General features: G+C 36.0%; 1 protein-coding gene and 1 long non-coding RNA gene across 6 annotated transcripts in view; one reads left to right on the top strand and one right to left on the bottom strand.

Moving 5' to 3' along the window:
* LOC143151865 (dystrophin, isoforms A/C/F/G/H) overlaps positions 1–25,047 on the bottom strand; it is a 741,778-nt gene that overhangs the window by 703,366 nt on the left and 13,365 nt on the right. For 2 of the 5 annotated variants that reach the window (XM_076321330.1, XM_076321326.1), the window contains exons 3-34: positions 18,073–18,134; positions 17,757–17,849; positions 17,129–17,206; positions 16,954–17,046; positions 16,660–16,749; positions 16,394–16,592; positions 16,180–16,328; positions 15,700–16,095; positions 14,940–15,581; positions 14,719–14,841; positions 14,162–14,641; positions 13,921–14,078; positions 13,472–13,839; positions 13,038–13,390; positions 12,526–12,960; positions 12,292–12,444; positions 11,579–11,740; positions 10,938–11,240; positions 10,713–10,856; positions 10,419–10,589; positions 10,132–10,314; positions 9,954–10,070; positions 9,560–9,679; positions 7,195–8,655; positions 6,701–6,925; positions 6,098–6,613; positions 5,375–6,012; positions 4,861–5,008; positions 4,183–4,296; positions 3,921–4,097; positions 3,746–3,853; positions 3,205–3,316 (exon numbers count right to left, since the gene is read on the bottom strand). In XM_076321330.1, the coding sequence (XP_076177445.1) occupies positions 3,205–3,316; positions 3,746–3,853; positions 3,921–4,097; positions 4,183–4,296; positions 4,861–5,008; positions 5,375–6,012; positions 6,098–6,613; positions 6,701–6,925; positions 7,195–8,655; positions 9,560–9,679; positions 9,954–10,070; positions 10,132–10,314; positions 10,419–10,589; positions 10,713–10,856; positions 10,938–11,240; positions 11,579–11,740; positions 12,292–12,444; positions 12,526–12,960; positions 13,038–13,390; positions 13,472–13,839; positions 13,921–14,078; positions 14,162–14,641; positions 14,719–14,841; positions 14,940–15,581; positions 15,700–16,095; positions 16,180–16,328; positions 16,394–16,592; positions 16,660–16,749; positions 16,954–17,046; positions 17,129–17,206; positions 17,757–17,849; positions 18,073–18,134 (8,571 nt within the window). Of the gene's footprint in view, positions 1–3,204; positions 3,317–3,745; positions 3,854–3,920; positions 4,098–4,182; positions 4,297–4,860; positions 5,009–5,374; positions 6,013–6,097; positions 6,614–6,700; positions 6,926–7,194; positions 8,656–9,559; positions 9,680–9,953; positions 10,071–10,131; positions 10,315–10,418; positions 10,590–10,712; positions 10,857–10,937; positions 11,241–11,578; positions 11,741–12,291; positions 12,445–12,525; positions 12,961–13,037; positions 13,391–13,471; positions 13,840–13,920; positions 14,079–14,161; positions 14,642–14,718; positions 14,842–14,939; positions 15,582–15,699; positions 16,111–16,179; positions 16,329–16,393; positions 16,593–16,659; positions 16,750–16,953; positions 17,047–17,128; positions 17,207–17,756; positions 17,850–18,072; positions 18,135–25,047 lie in introns of all 5 variants that reach the window. The other 3 variants (XM_076321325.1, XM_076321327.1, XM_076321329.1) reach the window with 2 other exon arrangements.
* LOC143151866 (uncharacterized) overlaps positions 1–25,047 on the top strand; it is a 40,669-nt gene that overhangs the window by 1,423 nt on the left and 14,199 nt on the right. The gene's annotated exons all lie outside the window — the stretch shown is intronic.

Consider the following 25,047-nt stretch of genomic DNA (forward strand, 5'->3'; position numbering starts at 1 on the left):
TGAACAGAGGCGGAACAAGAACAGAGAATTACGAAGCTTGAGCTATATTCAGTCTGGCGGTGTTCTACCACGACTACATTAGAAGGCTTATCCGCTCATTATGCGGCCCGACGATCGCGCTTATACTACAAACCTACGACCTTTCCGTTAAGCTCTCCGTCGCGGGATCAACAAACCCACGGTTCTTCGTTCTTGAACCATCGCGATTAACCCGACACGAGCCTGAATTATACACCTCGCCGCCGAAAATTTCATTCAACGTATTGTAGGAATTATCTAACGCGTCGGTGGTTATAAAATAAGCCTGAACAAAGTTCCAGGATATACTATCGTTCCAGGATATACTAGTACATGTATCGAACGTGATAGCAGTAGGAACAAAACGTTAAGAAAGCACACGAGTAATGACTACGCTGACTATCGCGATTCTTTCTACGATTAAATACTACCGAATACTACGCTTTTTCCGTATCTTTTTTAATCTGTGAACGTTCAATTCTTCTGTGTATTCTGTATTTTTCGGTTCAATGTTCTATACATCGTTCGAGAAATATTTCCTTATAGATTACAATGGGACACCCCGTAAACGATAACTAAAGTCTGGGTTAGGTTCCGTTTATTTGTCAACAACGCTGACTACGCTGTTCTCACTTTACGCGACACGCAACACACTTCGACAATTTTCCGGCAATGACTGCTGCCCTGAACACTCTTCTCTCGCACTTTATACCCTCGTACGCATTCATTTCCTTTTATTCCAATCCTCGATCTCTTACACTTCAGGCATACGGTCACGTTTCATCTCGATCGTTCGTCTTTTCCAAACGCTATTCATTTTCTCCGGACCACACGCATTTCCTTTCACTCTCGCGCATTTACCACGCTCGGTCGTCTCGCACGACCCCCTGTGAAGAGTCGCTCGTGCCCTTTCGGAAAACCTCGCGAAAGATCGGCGACCCTGCGCGACAGATCGGCGCAAAGTGTTCAACCGAACGCGGGTCCATTCGCAACACATTCTTCCAGGCCTGCACTCGAAGCAGGCCCAAGTTGGAACGGAAAATTACGATACCATAGTATTCAATCATAGTTTCAATATAAAAATATTAAATATTCTAAGAAATCGAACCGCGGTTGCCCTGACGATCGACCGCGAGATCCAATTTAATTTATTTACTTGAAATAATCTATCACAAAAATTGAGAAAAAGAACAATTAACGTATATTTTTCTGAACCGTATCTACGATAGTAAGTCTGACGAATTACCATTGAATTTTGTTACTGTTAGAAAAAGGCAATTTATTTAGTTTCTTAATATATTGATAAGAGTAATTCGCAACGTTAGATTCTTTTCTTTTTTTAAATGTATTTAGGTAGTTGAATAATTATATAGGAGCTTGCAGACCTCACTATACCGTACACGTGACGAAAATTTAATTACATTTAATAATTTACTCGGTCTTGTACTTTTCCTGACGAATAATATCCGTTTTTATGGTATGGAAATAAATTTTTTATTTAAGAACTTCTTTTATGTATAGACTTTCCTAAGAACTGCTCTTAACGCGTGTTTTAGAACCCTTCTGATAAGAATTGCGTGGGAACTGTTAGTTTAGAACTTTTATCGGAAAGATAAATAAAACTACATGTTTATAGTGTATCGTAGATAATAGTTTTTTCTGGCAATTTGATAAACTATTAGTTTCATAGGAAGTATTGAACATAAAAGTGAACTCGGAAAAAATAACACGGTGGTAACTTTTTAAACTGAGATTTTAAACTGAATATTTAGAAACGTGTATATCGAAAGTTAAAATATTTTTAATTCGATCGGTACACCGATGTCTATGTATCTACACGCTCTTAAAATGTTTCTAAAGTTATATGAAAATGAATATATCCACCAATCGTTTATATAAAATTAATAACTTTCTCGATCTTTTTTAATCTCTCAACGTTCAATTCTTCTGTGTATTCTGTATTTTTCTGTTCAATCTTCTATATATCGTTCGAGAAATATCCCCTTATAGATTACAATGGGACACCCCGTAGACGATAACTAAAGTCTGGGTTAGGTTCTGTTCATTTGTTAGCAAAGTATTCCGACTCGATAACCCTAAAAAAGAGTTCTGATTAAAAGCACGGTGACTCGACAAAATTCATCGCCATCGGCGTTTCTCAATGCATGGGTCGATCCAACGACGAAAGTAGAAGAAAAGACACCGGTGTTCGGTGAAAAGACTGCACTTAACGTGGCGGATATATATCGTCCCGTAGGATGGAGTGGAAGTGATATGTGGCCACGCTTACCCGGGCGACTAAACGCACTATTTCTTGTTCAGTCGGCAAGCTTCCTTCGAAAATCCTACCACGGTTGCGAAGGAGTACATTTAGCAAGAGTTAGAATTGCTTTCGTGTCTAGCGAATTCCTAAGGGCGAATCGATCGCAAAAAAACCTACACTTTTCTTACGCTTGTCCGACATTCGTTAACTTTATTCCGAACAACTGTTTCTCGATACGCGTTCAATGTCTATTCTCCTAACATTACGAAAAATTAATTTCCGTAATCTCGAACACGATCCTTAATCATAGGTACCCGTAATTCTCGATCGATTTGAAAATAATGCATTTCTCCAGATTTGTACACAAAACAATCACAAACGAGAACAATAAAATTGAAAATATTTTAAAGCGGAAGTAGAAATATTTTTACTCACCTTTCAAAAATCTATTCATATCCAAGCGTATTCATATCCTTGTCCTATCATCAAATCCATTCATATCGAACTCTTGTAAACGTAAATATTCGCACGAGAACGATGAAATAAGTTTTTCACGGGAAATTATTATTCGAGAAATCAATTTAAGTATTTTTCCCGAGTTAAACGAAACGTACAGACTTCCGAAGTTTGTAAGAACGCTACATCGGCAACGATACGCGCGCCAGCATGCGGTATAGGATTGAACTAGAGCTTTTAAATCAAACTTCCTTCCCGCGTAACGGTATACAATCTTGAGAAGCGATCGAAACGCAAAAGAACATTGATTTTGAAATTAGACATTCGAAATGGTAGAAATAATATTATTTGTATATACAATTGTATTGTCCTTTGTATATACAAAGGACTTTGCCCAGGAAATATTTTCTTAGTTTACTCATGTAAAAAAAATGTAGTAAAAGAAATGTAAAAAAGGAGTTACTTACCTGTTTCTCTCGTCGCAGTCGGAACCGCTGCCGCAGATTTAACTTCATGGCTCTGCGTTTCACCACTGTTTTTCACAAACTGCCAATCCTCTCTTAATTTCTTCAATTTTTCCTATTTCAAACAGATTTTAAATATGAATGTTAAACGCGAAGCAGCACGACCGGATCCGGAAAGAACTGCATTCTCAGGGTACCACCTTTCGAAAACCATATTTCGGAACAACTAGTATTTACAAAGTTGGTACTCCTTTATGCGGGAATATTCATATATTCAAATATATGAAATAATTGAATGATGTTCAGATAATTAAAAATCGATCAAAAGGCAACAAAGTTAACTTAACTAATATTTTAACAATTTTTTCGATAAGAAATTTATTACAATTTTGTCATTTCTTGCCAAAGGTGAAAATTTGTTTATTTCGTGAAACTGTATCAAACTTAACACATACATTACAACGAAAAATGTTATTTCTTTTAAATGTTGTATTGAATACAAATACATATTTTTAAAGCTAATAGATATATTTTGTACACTTACTTGTAATTCTACAGAAATGGGTTGCTTTGCAGACTCGCACTCTTTCTCCAAATTGGTGTAATTCTCCAGTACATCTTTGACTTCCATTTTACGATCTTCGACTTTGGTCTACCACAATATAATTAAATAATTCATTTTTCAATACTCTTTGTACAAAAAATGAAAATTTCCTTACCATAACATTATTGATAACTTCCGTTCGTTCTTGTTGAGGTAATTCTCGAGATATATTTATTCTCGTTCGCGTTTCCATGACCCATACCATAACGGCATCCAAAGTACAAATATATTTCTTAAGAGAGCCAAGTTTGTTTTCAACATATTCGCGATGATTGGAAAGACTCGAATTGGCCTAGAACATTAATTTAAATAATGTAATTAAGTTTGAGACATTTTCCAACTCAATATACGTTGTAATTTGAAATATTAAATAATACCTTGTCCATGTCAGCAAGGAGTTTATTACATTCATCTTCACCCGGAGGTATACCATTTTGATTTATTAAATTCTGCAGTGCCCTTTTACGAGAAAAAAGTTCTTCCTGTCTTGCCTAAAAATATTAATTATTTCATATTAAAATAATTATGAAATCTAATACATATATAGAAGTTACGAGTTTATGTTTAATAGGGAAATAAACGAAAAGTGAGAGTTCAATGCTATTTATGTCTTGACACAGTTTCGTTTGTGCAGTCATGACATGAGAAGATATTATTAGGTTCAGTTTCGGTTTATTTAATAACGTAAGAGCGGACATTAGCCCACGAAAATTGATTTCTTAATTAAAAATGTTATTAAACAGTGCACACATAAGCAAATTACAATCAGCGATATATTCAAACTACAACAGTAACATTTATATCGTCCGAACATGAATGCTAATTGTTTGTATAATAATTTAATAGATAAATTATTTTATAAATTATTGTGATAATACTGTTATTCGAAGTTGTACTCAATAATATACGGTGAATTCGTAAATGAAGTATATCGTAAAATGTGTTGAAATAGCTTCGAGTGAATGTTGATACAAAATAAATATTTGCGGCGTTATTGAACAGTGTCCATCTTTTCTGAAAATCAAACTAATTGTTTTATAAATTCTCCGATTTACCTTGATTAATGACAATCTTATTGATAAGGAAGTTTCGTCCGAAGGATTTGCCGCTGATACCAACAAGGAATTTATTTGCTCCAAGATATTGTAAGCACTTTCTAAAATTCTTCCTTCACTGTTCACTTTCCTTTCCATGGCAGAATTTCTTTAAAGATATAATACACTTGTTGAATACAGTATAAATAAGGTAGTAAAGAATATTGATAAGTGGAACTTATAAGTTAAACAAATTTATCTGAATTTTTCATCATACTGAATACGAAAATTTAAACCAATTATGTTTTAAAGGGTTACGAATTTTTTTTATTAAACTAGAGGTTATTCTGCGTTGATCGCTACAGCACCAGAGGCAAATCACAACTGAAATAGCTCGATAGGAAGAAGCTTTACTTTCGGTGTAACGTGTCTATCAAAATCTTTGATCCATCGTTCTCAATGTTAGAATGTAACATGACAGAAAAGTCTGTATAACTTAAATAATAAACTATAAAGATCGAAAATTGATACCTACTTTTCTTTTCGTGCATTTAAATCGGCTACGATATTTTGCCAACGACGCTTTATGGTATTAATCATTTCCTTTAACTCAATCATATCTTCGGCTTTAGCACGAGTTAAAATACTAGTACTTGCGACATTAATATTATTCTTAATTTTATGCATTCTAGAAATCTCTTGTTCAAGTTCAAATATTTTCGACTTTAATGTTTTAGAATAACCAATAGAATTCAATTTTTTCAATGTCTCTTCCATTTTATCCAACCAGTCGGAAAACGTACGACATGTGTGATAAAGTTCTTTCCACTTTTCATAACACTTATTCCAGCGATTGTACCTTTCTACATAACTCTGATTAACATTTATCCATTCCTCTCGTAATTTGTCGCTCAAACGTCTAATTTGTTCAGCTTGTTCTCTTCTTAGCTGAGAAGCAACATTCTCAAAGACAGAGTTAATTTCTTCGATGCTCGGCTTAAGAATACTTAAAGCATTACTAATTTTTTTTAGACATTCCTCTTGGTTTGCAAACATTTCATAATCATCGCCATTCAAAGGTACCGAATTCAAAGTTCTTGTCACAGTTACGACAGCTTCCCTAATCTTGTTCACTCTTGTAGTAAATTCTTGAAGATCTATTCCACCCACATCCTACAAACATAGAATTAGAATTTAAAATCTTCAACAAGATAGTTTATAATAAAGAGAATTAAAACTTTCTTTTACTTTTACCCACCATCTCAACTTTTTTGTCGGTTACATGTTTATCTTTATCCTTGCTACCACTATATCTTTTAAACTGTGAACTAACTTCTTGCCATCTGCTGTTAATACTATAACGTACAGTTTCAGAATATCCAACATTTAGTCTTTTTAATTCAACAGCCAAATCATTCAATTTATGAATTTGTTCTTGTTTAGTATCAAATTCTGCTGTAAACGATTCTAATTGTCCTTCGTAATTATTGACTTGTTCAAGTTTTAATGGCACATCTCTAAACCAATCTTCAAATTCCGCTATTATGTTATTATATTGTCGTAGTATTTCTTCGCCCCGTTGTGCTTGTACTCGTCTTGTTTCAATTTCTGACATAACTTGGTGGCGTTTACTCCTTAACTTATCCTGATGTTCGTTTTTTATCTTTTCAGCCCTAACAGGATCAGACATGTGCACTGTCATGACTAAACCATCACCTTTACTGATCAAAGCTGCTGCATCTGGAGCAAGAGTACTAACTTCTTCCTCTAGTACCTAAAATGTAAAACATAATATACATATATTCTGTATGAAACTAACATTATCCTTGCACTTATTTCATTAAATCATATCTATACAGACCTCCAAACGTTTAGTAGGATCTTTTTCATTGCTAATACCACTGATACTCATTAACATGACATCCATCCTGTGTAACATTAGCTGAGCAGATTGTTCAAATTCCAAAATACATTTTTCCAATCCTGTTCTGGATAAATTCGTTGAAGTTTTAAAAGCTCTTTTATCGCTGGAGACTTTTATATCAGCTTTATGCTGCAATTCCTGTGATAATCTTTCAGCCTGTATCTATACACAACAAAATTATGAGGAAATTCTATAACATATTAAATTGATTTATATATACGTTAACCTTCACCTATCATTATGTATACAGAAAACTTTGAAATCATAACTGTTATTGTTACTGTTACTGTTACTGTTACCGTTACTGTTACCGTTACTATTACTGTTACCGTTACTGTTACTGTTACGATTATTGGTAAAAATTTATTATTAATGACATATTAGATACACTATGAATTTTACAATGGCAAGTTAGGTGCCATTAAAATTACCTTGCCCAAGAGGTGTTCAACATGTTCTCCTAAATTCGGTTCTTCCCCTTCTGAACTGGAACTTCCAACATCAATTTCTGTGTCATCGGAAAAAATTAAAATATCATCTGTTTCTTTATCGCTTCCGTAAAAGCTTTCGCAATCTTCTAAGGTATCGTCTTTTGACATACTTCTTGAACGTTTAAATAACGAACATCTTGTGTTTTTTTCACTGTCTAAATTTTCATTCTCATTATTACGTGATTTAGAAAACTCGGTGTCTTTTACGAACGTCAACCATCTATCATTAGCGTGCTCTTTTCTTATTTTTGTGTGACTGATTGGTGAGGGAAAATGAATATCAGTGGTTGTGCTTCCTGTACTTTTCTTTGCATTTATTTCACTGTCCTCAAGAATAAGATACTCGGCAATACTATCTTTATCTTTCAATGTAGCAATTGTGGTTTTATCAAATCTATTTATTTTGCAAGATAACTGTGAATTCACTGGAATGGATTCATGAGTTTGTGTTGTATTATCTTCTATCCTCATTGCTTTACTACTTGAAATTTGGTGATCTGTTTGAACGCCCTCAGTATCTAATTTAAGAGTTAGTTTCTTAATATTTTTTGTAGAATATGGATCTACCGATTTGTTTTTCTTTAAAATTGGAATGAGCTCCCTTTTCTTATTTATAATTTGATTACCACTACCAATTGTACTACAAACTTTTGCCCTAGCTTCTTTATCTTCGGTATCAGTGTCGACTGATTCCGGTTCTGTCTCTGTATCCTCAACAATTTCTACTCTCTCAACGACTTGCGGCATTAATCCTACACTGACATTCGCACTTGGTAATATTACATGATCCTCGGGAGATGCAACTGATTTTATTATTTCCATTTCTTTCACTTCTACAATACGAAAAGGATTTGTTTGCATACTATATGCGTTATATGGTTTCGATTCTGTTGTGATCAACGTATTGGAAGAAACTTGAGAAAACAAGGTGCTATTTTTTGTTAAAAAGAATTCTTCGTCGGCCACGCATACATCTGTGTCAGGAGACGAGGAAGGTAAATCATCGTCAATATGAACAACTTGTGGCTGAGAAGTTTGAACAACGTCAGGTATAGAACTCATGTCTAACTTTCGTCTAACGGTTCTACTAACATCTACAATTTTGGTTTTTACTTTTTCAGACTTTACAAGAGATTTCCGACTTCGATGAACAATATTAATTGGTGAGCTTTCAGGTGTACTCATAATGTTACTTTGATTATCATCAAATGCAGGATTAAGATATCCTATTCCGTATATTTCCTCATTCTCATCTATCAATTTATTTTCTTTCTTAACTAGCTGCACCGAAGTTTGATCCGGCTGTCTAGACGATTTAATGCGTCCGTAATTGTCTCTCCCCTTAGTTTCTCCCACCTTACTTTTTATTAATACATTATCTGTGATTTTGTGGATCCATTCCTGTGAAAATATGATAGGTAACAGAAAATTTATGGACAGGCAACAGTTAATTGAAAGAGCATGTTAATAGTGACAATATCAAGCATGGCCAAATGAAAGTGACAATGCATTTCATTGTGCAAACAAAGCTTTTTCTTTACGTGTATCCATCACCAATACAAAAACTTGGAGCACATTTTTATTCATTCCTTATTGCTTTTCTTGCAAATCATATTCAGACTTCTCTATGAAATTCTATACAAGGGGAGAGACAATGTCGTAAACAATCGATAACAATGCTTTCCATCCACCAAAGATGATATCTGTTTTTCACTAATAATGACAGTATTATTTACATAGTTAGAGACACCTCTTGGACAAAATATTCCACATAATTTGCTAATATGTATCAATATAACTTACACATAATCAATAGTGAAGTGTTAACTATATACATAATGATAATCAAACTTAAGTTGTGTAATTAAATACAATCAATTTACATACAATAGAGGAAAAGTTTCCAAAAAGTTCACAACTTATAAAATATATAATTTTGATCAAATAAAAAATAAATATAGAGTAATTAATCTTGAAGAATATCACCATTAAAAATTAAATAATTTTCTTCAACTGTAAATTAATATTCAACACTAAACAAAATTATTTAACAAAAAGCAACTACATAACTGATAATATGATTTAACAATATGATCTGTTCATTGCTAGAATTTAAAAATTAAATGTAAAAATATGACGAGATACATATGAATTACAAACAATTTTCTTTTAAATGAGATATACGTAATGGTACTATAAAGCACAAGCATTACATATACCAAATGTTAAGATAAGAACAAGCAATACAAGCCATGAGAAAATAAGCAATGGATGATATTCAAACTTATTACACAAATGTACATACTTGTATTCTACTGGATATTTCTTCCCATTTGTCGCAAACTTCCGCCACTTTCGGATAATAAGTGTAACGTTGCAACTGAAGAACTTTTGGTTTTGTTTCTATCATTTCACTTTGAACAACCTAAAAACAAATATGAAACGTTTTTATTTTAAACAATTTTTTACAATCAAAGTAACAACTCGATTAAAGTTTTAAATAATATTATGTTACTTTTTATTACAAATGATACTTTTTAAGACTTCCAAGTGTGAGACCCATTGATACTGTGATCAATGTCTAATCTAATGGCGAAAAATCGAAATGATTTTTCCTAACAAAAATGGCTTATATTCGGAAGTCTCAGACAGTATCAGAGCAAGAATCCAAGCCAAGAAAGTCTAAACAATTTCATTACCTTGCATTGTTCAAAATGATTATCTGTCAACTGATCAATTGATACAGTATCCAATTTATTCAATTTCTCTTCAACTTGTAAAAGCCATGCATTTATTTCATCAACATTGGGTTCTTCCTGCAAACATATACATTTGTTTTTTAATCTATTGCAATTACTTTTTATGTTAAATATTTACCTCTGAAGCACTACAAAGTCTTAATCTCCTTTCTGTATTTGCTAATCTGCTAACAACATCTGACAACTTATCTTTAAGTTGCTCCAAACACATAGGGTCACAAAGTTTGGAAAATTCTTCTTGAGATTTTAATAACTTATCTTTTACAACATTTAGTCTTGGAATTACCTCGGTCAAAGTTTCCTACTCAAACAATTATAAATGTTCATTTCCATAATTTAAAAAGACGTTTTAAAGTCTTTTAAACTTAATTTAAATATTGGCTTAACTTATATTTATATACTTACTCGTACATATATCGCATTAACTGGTAGGTCAGGCATATTCTTCTGTGTATCTAATTCTTTGTTAATACTGTCTATGGACATATTAATGTAAGACATGTTTTTATACATATCACGTGATAAATCTAATGCAGATTCCAAGACTGATTTTGATTCAGTTATGTGCAATCCCAGCTACAATAAATAGTAATTGCTTAATACAATGTACTTAGTGTTCATTCTATGCTTTTTATATGAACTTATATATATTTTATAATAGTTGATTGAGTATACATGTTAATAATGTATCTATACTACCTTATTATACAATTCCTTTAACATATCAATTCTTCTTGAAAACTTCTCTGGTTCAAGAACACTTTTATCTTCAACTAATTTCCTGCCAGTCACAATAATATTTTCTATCTCACTTTTAATTTCACTCAATGTTTGGTAAAAACGCTGTAAAGTATAATTATCCATAGACTTCTTTATAGTTTGCAACTCCAAAGGATAAAGAATACAACTTAAATAATAAATTACCAGACAATGTTTGAGTTGACCTTCAATGGCTTCTGGATCTTCCGACGACAATTCTAATAAACAAGTTGCTTCTTCTATTCCTCCAAGTTCTCGTAAAGCCCTAGATAATCTTGGCTCCAAATTAGTTGGACAACGAAAACGTTGAAATTTCTTTTGAACTTCAGAAAACTTTTGTTCTATAAGAGACAGTTGTTCTTGCAATCTGAGTGCAGCTTCTTGTTTTCCAGAGGCTTTGTAGGACTCAATTTGCATTGCCATTTCTTGAAGTGTTAACCGTTGATGTTCCATTTCTTCCATCAATTTCTGAGTTACAAATATATGCAATTAATGTTATCAGAAAAGATGCCTACCTATTTCTGACTTGTTAATTACAATTATAAGAATCGTAAAAGTATTGTGTCATTCATTTCAATTATAGGTTTTCATATAGTGTACAAATAACATCCTGCAGAAGTAACAACATTCTCTCTGCCATGCTTTATCATAACAATGCTTTATATACAGTATTCATTAATATGGAAGGACATATTTAGCTAATGTATTAATGTTTCACTTTCGTATATCCTGATCATTTACATGAATCATATCATTCCTTTGCCTAAACGTTTAGTAAAAGGGTAACAAAAATTTGACTAACAGACCTGATAATCATGAGGCAAATCATCAGCAGTAAGGTCACAGTCAAGACGTGCAGTTAGTACAGAATCTATTTGCGTTAAGGAGTGTTGAAGAGCAAGGATGCGTCCTTCTGATTGTTGTGCTTGCTTCACTGATCCCTCCAGCAGTTTGGCTCGCTGCCCTGCCTACTCAAAATATAATTCTAATTTTCTGCATAACTTTAGTAAAGCTATTCTATTACATATGCTGTTGTTTAATATTCAATACAATTAATACTATAATGTATTAATATTCGACAAACTAAACACGAAAAACCTGTGAAACTAACTATATTGGACTCAAAAATAATCTGAGATAATTTTAAAACAAATATATGAGTGATATTACATTTTTGTTTTAGTGTTAGAGTTTAGTACAAGCCACTTTAGATAAACACAATCAACAATATACCACACTTCATATGAAATGATCATGATATACATAAAATATCATAATCAGTAAGAATTATTTTTTTAAAGCAGAATAAAATGGTTTAAAAACATAACATTTTTAATGTGTTTATCTTAACAAATTTTCAAGATTCTTTTAGTAGTGGTGCATGCAGTTAAGAAAAAGTATAATTTTTAATGTTACACACAAAATTTAGAGGAGAAAATCATTGTCTCAAGCATCTTGAAGGTACAGATTATATAATAAATTAACGTTATTAATAACAATTTGTATAATACCCACATACCTGGTTATTTAAACTTTCCCAACGATTTGTCAAGCTTTCTACATCTGTTTGAATGGATTGTGTCATGATATTACTTTCAATCAACTGTTTACCAATTTCTTGTATTTTTTCAAGTCTTAACTCTGGATGATTTCTTATATAGTTCTCCAAATCCTTTTTAAAACACAGTAACATTTTTTTTTTTTTTTTCATTAATTACAGACGATTTTTTATTACAATAAAGTCTTTACTTACATCAAGTTCTTCTGATATTTCTTCAGCATCCGCAGCACTTTCCGTGGATCTCTTGAGTCTTTTATCTAACTTGTCCAACCAGTCACTTTCTTGTGCTACCAAAGCACGAAATTCACCATACTCGTGACTAGCATTTTGTAAATGTCTATATCGTTCATAAATACGGTCCGTAACATCAGTCCACCGTGCATTTAAAAATGTAAAACGTCTACCAAGTTCTTGTACCGAGGATCCTTCTGAACTTAACAACTTATCATTACCCATTTCGTTAAGGTTTCTAAATTCTTCTACGCGTTTATCTATCTTTTCTTTTAACAATTGATATCGACCACGAACTTGAAATAGTTCAACCGAAGATGTTATTTTTGTTTCAATCGGTATTTCTTTTTCGAGGGCTGACAACCACTTTGTAAAATCTTCTATTCCATTTATTATCTGTTGTGATTTAAAATGACGTATTATTAAACATATGGAATACGTTTAAAATTATAGAAATAGTTACGTTCACTTACCTCGTCATTTTTCTTCAAAGTATCCTCATACTTATCATTTAAACCTTTAGCACCATCTACAATAGCGTTCCACTTATGTGATATAATTTCTAATTTACTATTTAATACATTCGCAAATTTTGGTTCAGAATTTTCAAGCAATTTGTTCGTAGATGTTTGAAGCCTTTCTATTTTTGGTTTTGTTTTATTAATATCTTCACAAAGGGATTGGACTTGTTTTAACTTAAATTCCATAGCTTCGACGTCATTTGTTACATCATTTTTTGAGATTTCTTCCAAGTATTGATATGATTTTTCAAGCCAACATTCAAGATCAGAAAGTTCGTTGTTAAATGTTTTCAAGGACTGTATATCTAAACAATAATAAAATATATTTTTTAAACTAAGTACACGCGAAATAATTAAACGGTTAAAATAAATTCGGATAAACGTACCTTTTAACAAGTTTTGCTGGCGTTCCTCTAATATTATAGGTATATCGCTCCATTTTGTATTAAGATCTTGTAGTTCATCTTTAAATCTTTGTCCTTGAGACTCTCCGCTAGTTTTCATGATTAATTCATGACCAACACTGTTTACATAATTGAAAATCTCTTGATGTTCTTTCAGGGAATCTTGCAGATCACTGAATTTTTTCAATTGTTCTGCCATTGTTTTGTCATCAGACATCACTATATGTTCTGACAATAACATACTTTCCACATTATTAATAAAGGAAGTGAGATTAGAAATTGCATCTGTATATTTCTTTGGTGGTGTTTTATCAACAGCTTCGTTTAATTCAGCTAGTCTTTCAGATAGCCTACAGTAACATTATAAACATTTATATAAAAGTGACATAAACATTTATCACAGATTTCTTACAAATTAAAAAATTATTTACATTTTATATAATGCTTCCCAACTGCAAATAAACGTTTGTATATCTGTGTTTACATTTCCACTTTCATTAATACCAACTTGATTTTGTGATAATTCTTTGGCTTTCTCCATTAATTTTTTTATGCGTTCTTCGTGGGATTTCATTGACTTCATTTTCACCTAAATAATATATATTATACTTAAATTAGCACCTTGTTTAGTTTTTTTACAGAAAATATTTTTACCAAAATATTTGACATTACCCTAAACGGTTCAATTTGGTTGTTTCTCTTATTTGAGTCTAGCCACTTAGAATAACTATCCAACATTAAATTTAAACTAGCCAATTCCGTTCGGAATTTTTTTACTTCCTCCAGATATTCTATACGAATTCTTATTTCCTCCAGTCTATTGTTAATTGCCAACCAACAATTCTGTACATCTCTGAGTTTTGAATCTTCTGTTTCTGTCGATTCGTTTGCATTCTTTAATTCATCCAATAGTTGTTTTCCCAATTCCAGAACTCTATTGTAGTCATCTTTGTGTGACTCTATATCAACTACTGTATCGTTATATACTACTTTCTTTTCTTCAACGCTTAATTCGTCAAATACTCCTTCGGATCGCCCAATTTCTAAATCAACATAATCAAGCCACTTGTAAAGATTATTCAGAGCCGACTCAAATTCATGTCTCGCTGTGCTATCTACGCGACGTTTCTTTGAATCGCTATGTGGAGTAGACTGGAAAGATTAAACAATAATAATTATACCGTATAATAAATTGAATAATTCCTACAATGTTTCACGAATAAACATACCGTTGCAGAAATTTCTTCTTTGTACGCGATACTCGTTACTGTTTCAGTCATCCATTCGTTTCCTGAAATCATTGTCGTTTCCCTCTCAGATTTTAGATCGAATTCAAATCCCGAACTAGTTATCTAGTGCAACAGAAAACCAAAAAATTATTAAATTATTTCTCACGCAAATGCAATAAAAATAATATTACGCGGAAGAATACACAACTCTTGGACATTACCCTTTGAATCTGTACTTCCATTATTTGTCCCACAGCTTCCCATCGATCTTGCAGATTCTCAATTTTTTCTAATACGTTAACACACTCCGGTGAAGTACTTTGTCCTTCCAATTCTTGGACCGATTCTTGCAAAGACGTCAATTTCTTTTGGTTCGCATCCATATCCATTTTTAAAATCTGTAACTGCTTTATTCTTCCCAACACTTCGCCGATCTCGGATGCTGGATTCGCTTCCATTTGTTTTAACGTGATCTCGGTTTCATTCAGCCATGACATTAATCTCTTGTAATCATCGTTGATGTTTTGCCAAAGCGAAGAAAGAGACTGTAAACGTTGTCTTCTCTCTTCTTTCCACTGACAAATATGAGTCCACCGTTCACCAAGGGCGGACAATTGATCTTCCATTTGAGCATAAACCGCCTCTGAGTTTTCCTCGTCCACAACAACGACCATGTTTCTCATACCATCGACAACTCCCTGTTGCGCCTCGATATCTTGCTCTAATTCACTTAATTGTCTCAGTTGTTCGTCTAAGGCAGATGGATTCAATTCAACGGCCGCCATTAGCGAAATCCTATCTTCGGTTCTTGTTAACCATTGCCGGAGTGCGTCTAACTGGCCTTGCTGCATTTGCATAAGAACCTGCAATCGTTGAAGAACAATTACCAATAACGAACAAACGAAAAAGAAAAAAAGGCAATAAAACCGACACACTCTCGAGCACAATCCGTTTACGTGTGTTCACACAAACATAACGAACCTCGTGAATCTTGGTCTGTCTCTCCATTGCACGCATTCGGAGTCCTTCCCATCGAGAATTCAACAACGACATTTGAACACGTACTTCGTGCTCCTCGTCTTTGTGCAAACCACCTTCAGCTAATAATCTTGCACCTTCCTCCAACACAGCACCAACCCCGTCCTGATGCCCGGACAACTCCATTAAAAACGTCTCGTGCTCGTGGAACTGTTGCTTCAACACTTCTAGACTAGATCCCGGATCTGGAGCATGATTCAATTTGTCTTCTGCCTCTAGAAGCCAGGTCAACACTTCCTCGAGAGCTACCTGATAACCACCGAGCTCCACCGACACGTTTGTCGCCAGACTCATCGGTCGCGAGGTCGGTGTACCGAAATTCGTAAAGGACAAAACGTTCTGCGAATACATCCTCTATGAAATTATACGCGACATATACTTAATGTACGAACAATAATTATAATTAATCCGCGTGTCACAGACCTCAGCTCCTGGCGTTGTAACCGGGCTACCATCGCTCGCCACCGAAAGATCAATCTCGCCTATATCGTCGCCGGAATGAGGTAGCGATTGAAACAGACACATAACGTACATCATTATCGACTTCTTATCCGGCACCGATGTATTCACATCTGTAACAAACGATTACACGTATAATCTCAAGTTAACGGATCAGTGATTACAATTATTAATTTACCTTCTGGATCCAGCAATCGCTCGATGCTCAACTGTTCCTGAGCGATACGAAACGCGTGATCCAATCTAGCGTTTGGATGTTTGCGCGATATATTGTTGAAATCGAACAAATGCGGTTTCCATCTGTGAAGAATCGCATTGAACGCCAAACCGTCCGACCAGGATGTCGTGAAATTCTTGATATCGACACCGGAGTAATTCTGAAAGAAGATTACATTGCATTCTGATGCAAAAAATTGTTCTTTCCATCGTAAACGGGAGTTTCACCTGTGAATTCTGACGGCACCACGCTAAGAGAGTTTTTTCCAAATTCGTCTGTTGCAGTTCCGTCATCAGGTCCTTAAGATGGTAATGTACCTGGAGAAATATTTTAATTAGTGCCCACGAAGTCTCCGTACTCTCGTATCGTAACTGTTTTCAGCGACTGGTATCGAAGAATATATATTATCAAGAAGAAAGAAACACCAAAGTGTTAAAATACAAATTACACGGACAGAAACCTAAATAAAATCGAACCGATGAATTTCATCTCGAGAATAACGAGCCACTCGTGAAACTGACCTGCCAATGTAGAATAATGCTCCATACTAATCCAAGTGTTAGCTTAGGATTACCGTCCACGATATCGTTGCTGCTGATATTTACAAGCTTCACCTAAAACGATACGAAAAGAATACGAACTCGCATACTTAATTGATCATTTCCCAATGTAAACGTGACACCAGCGTCGACTTACGTTATTCTGTTCGAGAATTTGCAAGGCCTTGTTAACATTGTTAAGATGATGGACCCTCATACGACCGCGTTCTCTTTTCTGCAAACGTGGCAATTAAATTGATACCGATATATGTGTATACATATACATATACACTCCATGGAAATTTTTACAGGCTGCGCGCAACTACGATTGCAAATCAGGCAACATGGTTGCACGTTTTTTGGAATCATCGCTAAAATAAGACTACGCCAAAGTCGTCCAGGCGTGTAAAAAGGATGTCGAGTGAATCCTCGGGATATATAAAGACACCTATGAAACGACTCAAGTACGCGGAACACTTTTCGCTCGGAATGCTCTTACGCCTACTGTGCATAGATAATCGCCACTCTTATGCAAATATTCGTAATACTCGATACGCGCACCTGCTTGAAATTCTATTAGCACGGCTCGTAGCGTACACAGACACGGCATACGAACGAAACGCGCCGCTACGATAGGTGATTAAAAAGAGGACGACCATTGCAGTGATTTAAAGATCGGATACGTTAAACGCGAAACAAACGTACTATACGTGTATCCGTACCACGATTATTTTTATACAATGTTACGGGAACGGTGTTTAATTGCACGATAACAGCGTACTCACGTAAATCTTCGATGTAAGAACCTCCAAGAGGGACAGCAAACGATTGCCATCTCTCAAGTCGACGAATAAATCGGTAATCGGTTCGTGATGATTCTGAGGAAATATTATATTTCATGGTTAATTCGAAATCCGTTTTTAACACAATGTATAATTGTTAGAATGTATAATTGTAATAGAGTCGCGTGGATATTATCGAGAGAGTGTACCGAGGTACACCTTTAACCAGTTTTTGCGAAATTTGATCGAAATTTGCAGGAATATTTTCAACGGAGCGACCGTTAACCGTGATACAAATTTTCGATAATAAAGAACGTACTTTAAGCAGTTGGGAATTTATCCATTTCGCGAACGTTTTCTTCTGCACGTCCTCTCGTTCATCTGCAACACGCGCATACGATTGTATTAATTGAAAGATAATTCCATGCAATCTAAGTAGTTCAGACAGATTTACGACTTTGTCCTTCTTTCTCAACAACGATATCAATCCACCGTTCAAAATTAGGTACAGTACAAGACGATTCGTGGATCTCGATACTAAACGATTCGTGATAATAAAATGATGGACGGGAAATTGAGATTGAGAACTATTATTAGATATAATTTATATGTTGGTTCTTAATAACTCTGATACCGTTGTTGTACAATAGTATAATAAAAGTATATAATGTCATGGTAGCACGTTGTTACAATGATAGTCATTCACTCGAATAGTTGTACGATACATTGAATGGAGTAATAAATAACTTCTGCCTTTTTTCTTTGCCTTTTCTATTACCTAACACACCTTACTGTTTATATTAATTTATTATACACTTCTCCTCGTTATCGACCACCTTTTCCCATCCATCTAACAATTTGCCAATTCCGTTCCAAAATTAGTAAGATTTTAAACAGTTTTCAACGAATCCGCTCCACTTGTTCATCGTTTGCAAATTGTTTTCCATTTAATGTATTTTGCAAAGCTCGAAACAGATAATCGATAGGTGCGACATCCGGCAATGACTACCCGAGTTTCAAAATTTATTTTGTAACGTGCGATAATACATTATCGTGCGATAAAACAACGCCCTTGCGATCGACAAACAAAGTTCTTTTTTTCTCAAATTTTTCACGTAGTCGTTGCAATTGCCGAACGTACACGTTTCGTTTCGATTAAAAAATTCCGTGTACGATCCCACCGTACGTAAAACATTAACTTTCTGCCACGAGAGGAAAATATCAAACCTGATCGTGGCTGTCGATCTTTATCGAGCCATTGTCTACCATGTTTTCATACATTGCCCATCTTTCGTTTCGAATGATTCATCTCTTCGTTAATTATTTCGAACAGTGCATTGCCCTATACGTATCCTTAATATTTTACGAAAGAACGTACCAGAACAACCATACGTGACTTTAAGATCGGGTAAAAAAATATTCTATCAAAGTATAGTAAATATTTTCTATCGATATTATTGAACACAATAAACAATTCCATTCTGTCTTCTACAAATGATATTCATTGCTTCCTTATATTATGAAAGGAGCAATTATTCTTTTAAGTATGGTGCAACATTTGGATAAATTTCATAGTCATTGTTGTACACTTAAAGAAGAAATTCTCGTTTCTACAGACCGAGTAATATTATTTCTGTTCAAAATTGATGTCTATTATCCGCAGGAATTATGCTACGTTCAAGTGCATTTTAATATTCTTTTAAGTATGGTGCAACATTTGGATAGTCATTGTTGTACGCTTAAAGAAGGAATTCTCGTTTCTATAGACCGAGTAACGAAATATTATTTCTGTTCAAAATTGATGTCTATTATCCGCAAGAATTATGCTACGTTCAAGTGCATTTTAATATCGGTGAAAAGATTGATCACGAGTGTAGTGTAAATGCGGCGCTGGTACGCAATGGGTCAAGGAATATCTTATTTCTGTAGTAACAGCGATGGATTCACTGTCATTTCGACACCATCGCGAAATTATTGTCGACGTGGCAACGACGGCTCGTCATCTATCGCGTTGACACTCATTGACCTCAGTAGATGCAGCAGTAAACTCTCCAAATTTAGGTCGGCCAACAGAAAGTCATAAGCACTGTGCTTAAATACCTGCGGGTGCCTACAAACGACTTCAAAGAAGATCGATCTTCGACGACAGATTTTTCCTTCGCCAAAAAAATCACTGTACTACAATATTCGACCAAGGTTTGTACAAAATTCGTGTACACAAAATATACCCTTCTGTAAACAAGGTAATCTTCGGTTTACTTGCCAATTATTGAAACTATCCAAAAAATTTACCAACTTTTCAAACTATCCAAAAGGTACCAACGATATCCGACAACGTGTATTTTTGTACAGAAAGTATTTCACAAAAATATCAAAATGAAAAAAGATACAGTTTCATTGTCTTGACTTCGACATTTGTAATTTACTCAACTGTTCAATTCGAATCGTTCGAACTGAATTCGAACTCAATTCTAGAAGCACAGGTTCATTTCGAATGCAAAGTACTCGAATACTCTCAAACGTTCGAATTGTTCGAATTATTCGAACGAACATGTTCGTATAATCGAGTACTCGATTCCAAATAAATAAAAAAAGACGAGTTCCTCTCGAATAAAAAGTATGGAAACATTTCGAGCGTTCGAGCAACCCTAAATTCTTCCACACTGTCACGAATCGTGTCGATCGTTCGAGCCGCGGTTTCGCGAATTAAATTCGTAATTCGTCCGGGCTCTTTTCTTATCCATCGAATACACCAAATATTATAGTAGCGAGATAAAGCATCCCGAGCCGATTAACTTGGTTCGCATTGGTAGAGAATTAATTAGCTCGTATCTCTGTCGTGGTGTGAGTTCTCGTGCGATCCGAGTTACAATCCGAGAGGACGTTCATTTTTCGTTCCAGATTTCGACGAACCGCTGAACCGAAATACACACGAGTACGCGGACATGACCAGTGGCGAGTGAATGAATGAACGGTCGTGGTTATCTTACGTTAGAAGGGGTACCAGATAGGGAAGAGAAGGCAGCGGGAAGGGAGACAGGGGGCACAGGAATCGCGAATGACGATCACGTCGCCGAAGTAAAGTATGCCGTAAGATACGCGCGCAAGAGCGTGTGTCTTTCCTGGACGGGCATCGGCCGACGTGGAGCTTTCCTTACGAAACCGTGCCGCTTCCGAATATGGTGCATCGAGTTCTTTTACGCCGCCGTACGTTCGCCAGTTTTCTTTCCGCGCTGACCGCCGCGCACGCCGACAGAATCACCGTCCTTTTGTACCAGAAAACGGAACGCGACGATGCACACCGTGTGTCTAAAAAGCCTCCGGTGGTGCACCGACGCGATGAAAAATCGAGAGATAAAAAGAAGAAAAAAAATTCTTATCAACCCTCCGAGTAGACTCGCGCCTAATAGGTCCCCATGGGGATAAATTACCTACCGTTTGGTACGGGTTGACTATTTTCGCGAGCCATTGTACACCGTTCTATAATACAATCCCGAGAACCAATTATCCATTTTTTTTTCTTTTTTCTTTTTTTTTTTTTTTGCAGTATTTTCATTTTCTTTCCCAGTGGCGTCGCAATCGATACAGATCGTTCTTTCTAGTTTTTCACAGATCGGTCACGATCGAGTACAGAAGCTAGATAAGATATCCAGCGGTGATATCGAAAATCTACGCGCACGTAATCACGACGATGTCACGTGTGGGTGATGGTACTCTTTGGATTTACGTTTTACGTCAGTGTGCTACGTTTTCTTGCGATGTAACATTTGTTACGTTTGCGTAAGTCTCGTGTGTTTGTTGGTCTGCGTGAGTTTCTCGTGTCTGAGAAACGACCGTGTGTTACGTCCTTCGAGATTTTTAGTTCGTTGATGAAAGCTGAGACAATTTTTTGTTCGCATACGTTCTCGATTCTAATATTCTGTAATGAATACTTTTAGGGAATAATAAGTATACGTAACGATTCTCTCTTAAACATTTACAATATTATATATACAATACATATGCAATAGGAGTTATGCAAATTCAATAAGAAGAGTATACAGCGTATTCCAATATTTATAAAAATATCGTAATACGCGCCAATGACATGATATTTATCGCTAAAGTTTGTTTTGTCAAGGAAGTGGTGAAAGTGTCGTCTCCGTTTCTACAATCCAAGAAGGAAATCCGATTAAGAATGAATCTCTCGATGATGTCATTGCAGTTTTTGATTCTCGAAACGTTTCGAATGTTCCTTTCGTTTCGATAAATTCAGATTATTTATAGTTTCACTGCAATAAAAGAGCGAAAAATGAATCTAGACACTCGAGTCTTTTAGTTTCCTCCACTACTCCGTTTACGCTCAAACGAAATCACGTCCAAGTTCTCAGCTCGTTCGATAGTTTCTCAGGTACCCGAGTGAAAAAAAAATTATAATAAATTTTCGATTTATTTCTACGCCAGGCATCGTGCTCTTCCGGTTGTGAGACGGTTTCGGCCGCACCCTATGTATAGCGCGACTTCCTGTGACTAGAACGTTCTACGGGACGAAGAATAATGACCGGTACATAGATCTTGCTCGATGGAGACGAATGTTGGCTACCCAACCGCTACGAGAAACACGAAAAATTCTCTACATACAAATACAGTAGCAGCACCATAACAATAGTACAATAGAATTCCCTCGTGTAGCGTTTAAGAGGTCTAAGTTCTCGACCCTAAAAATTGGACGATTCCCGAAATTTTGTTTCAAGAAAACTATCCGACGCATCGATTTCAAATTTTGCACCTATATTTACCAATACTCTGACAAACTACGGAAATTTTTTTAATTACGAGCAATCTATTTCCTCCGAGTTGTACACCGTGTAAATATTCTTCACTGGTGACACTCTCGTTCATCGAGAACAAAGCCTTTCTCGACTCTTCACAATCGTCTTGTCGAAGGTGGGTCCTTTCAGACCCGGAGAAACATTCGTATCGCCCATTTATACCGTTAGAATTTTCCTTAGAAGTTTACAACTTTCCTCAGAAAAAAGTTACAATAAAGTTACAATTAAAAAACTTACAATAGTATAATATAATTTTCATTCGAACCGTTCGCGTGAGTCGGCTAAAATTACGGGTCGGTTTGGACCCACGCGCGGTCTCATCCGCGATCACCCAAAGTTCGCAATTATTTCAATTACGAACAACCTATTTCCTCCGAAGTTGTACACCGTGTGAGTATCCTCCACCGGTGACGCTCTCGTTCATCGGGAACAAAACCTTCCCCTACGCCTCTACACGGGTCTTCTCAGACCCGTATGCTCCGTATCGCAGCTCAAACCGTTGCGAGTTGAACGTAATCGTGGCCGTTCTCCTGGAAACGCGACCCGCGTCGAACGGGCTCGTTAAACGTTCTGTAGAATCCAAATCTGGACAGTGGACGCAAGTGTTTACGCGTGCACATCTGCTCGTACGTTTTCGAAGCAACGAACGTAAACAGTAGTGTAGTAGTGGACGAGCACGAAATAAGCAAGAGGAGGAGCGCGAGACTGGCCGCCCACGGCGGGGCGCTTGGGAAATTAATTACAACCGAGAGTGTGTCGCGTCCAAGTAAAATCGTTACGATCGTGTTTTCGCGGAACCGCGAGCGTTCGGTCGTTTACGTAGCACCGTGGTCTTCGAATTCGCGGGAGAGTCGAGCAGCTTCGATACTCTCGCTCGAGTGGCTCCCGTACCGCCGACAATTTCCAACCACCCTCTTCTTCTCTCGCGATTGCGAGGGTTGAACGAACCGCAAGTTCGGAACACGTAATGCTGTTAACGCCTCGATAATACACCGTCGAGAAAACAGTGCCAGCCATCTGAAACCACCGCTAAACTTAGCTAAACGCGCGCTAACGTGCGGTCTCCTCTCGCGCTGTACACACACTCATTAGAGCAAATCAACGAAACAAACATTTCTCGCGGGGCGAACCCGAGCGGCTTTTCCAGCGTCGACACGCGCTAACGCTCACTTATACGGAGTTTTATAAAAAGACACCGGAGTCGTCGACAGGGACGGGGCCATCGTTCGAGAAAATGATTATGATTCATTGCTCTGGGAAACGAGTAGCGACGGGTAACGCGCGTTTCTCGCGTTTCTCGCGTTCCCAATTCGTGGCGTGCCCGTTCCAAACGGGCAAAAATTGTCTCTTACGATCGCGACGGGTGTAACGTTACAGACGTTGCGATGTTCAGCGTTATCGTTGATATCGTTGCGGGAACGACGACTCGGGTAACTTTCGCGATACGCGAGTTAACGAGGTTTAGGTTGCACGGATCAACGTCAACATCGTCGGCTCTTGGTGGATCTTTATTGGAACGCGTTCATTTGGACATACTGGTGTACATAACGTAATACGTTAACGAGTCCATAGAGTTTGCGAATTGTCTCGTACCATCGAACGTTTCGATGAAATTACGAAATAAACGCGGGAAAAGGAGACGGTTACGCCAATGGTATCATCTACCGTTACGCCGATGGGTCCTTGAGCATCCTTTGGGTGAAAAAAAAAAAAACTTAACGTACATGCTCGAGTTGGAGGTTTTTTTGCGTGCAAAGTTTCTTCTCACGTTTTTCTGTGTCGGCCCTTTTTCTACTGCTCGTGCTCGCTTACAGTATCTTTTTTCAGCTTCTTTTCTCTTACGCGTACGCATTTCCAAGAATTCGTTCATGTCGATCTTCGTTAATTGCGCTCGATCGGTTCGCAAACTTTGAACAGCCGCGGCTCGACCTAGAATCGTCGGATTTGCTTTGGATAAAATTCGATTCGAAGACCGCGAACGAACTTTTCAACGAACCGACGTGTGCGAAATTTTTATCGATCGAGTAATTTTCAAACGAACTTTTTCGATAAAGAAGAACCTTGCAGCGTAACACGATCGGTCGAGCGTAGAGTCTCCGATGAAAATACTAAACTAAAATAATGTTTTCATTTAACGGATCGAGATACAATAGTCCCTCGATTATCGGACGTCTTAATCGTAAAACAAAAATCTCTACTGCAATAGAGATACAACTCGAAATACGCAACTTGCGAAATTTAGCTTGACAAATATTCGGAAGATTTGTTACTTGAATGTATATTAAAGAATGTATGTATTATACTCTAAAAACGGTACACATTACGCTAATGTATGTATTTATACATATCGATTGCCTGCAGGGGAAAAAATCCCCAATTTTCCGACACCCTCAATTATTCAACGCCCTCTATTAATAATCGATGGATTACCGTATTCTTTTTTTATTTGCTTTTCGGTTACATCGTAAGATCTTTTTTTCTTT

Source organism: Ptiloglossa arizonensis, chromosome 10 (assembly GCF_051014685.1).
Source record: "Ptiloglossa arizonensis isolate GNS036 chromosome 10, iyPtiAriz1_principal, whole genome shotgun sequence".
Classification (NCBI taxonomy): Eukaryota; Metazoa; Arthropoda; class Insecta; order Hymenoptera; family Colletidae; genus Ptiloglossa; species Ptiloglossa arizonensis.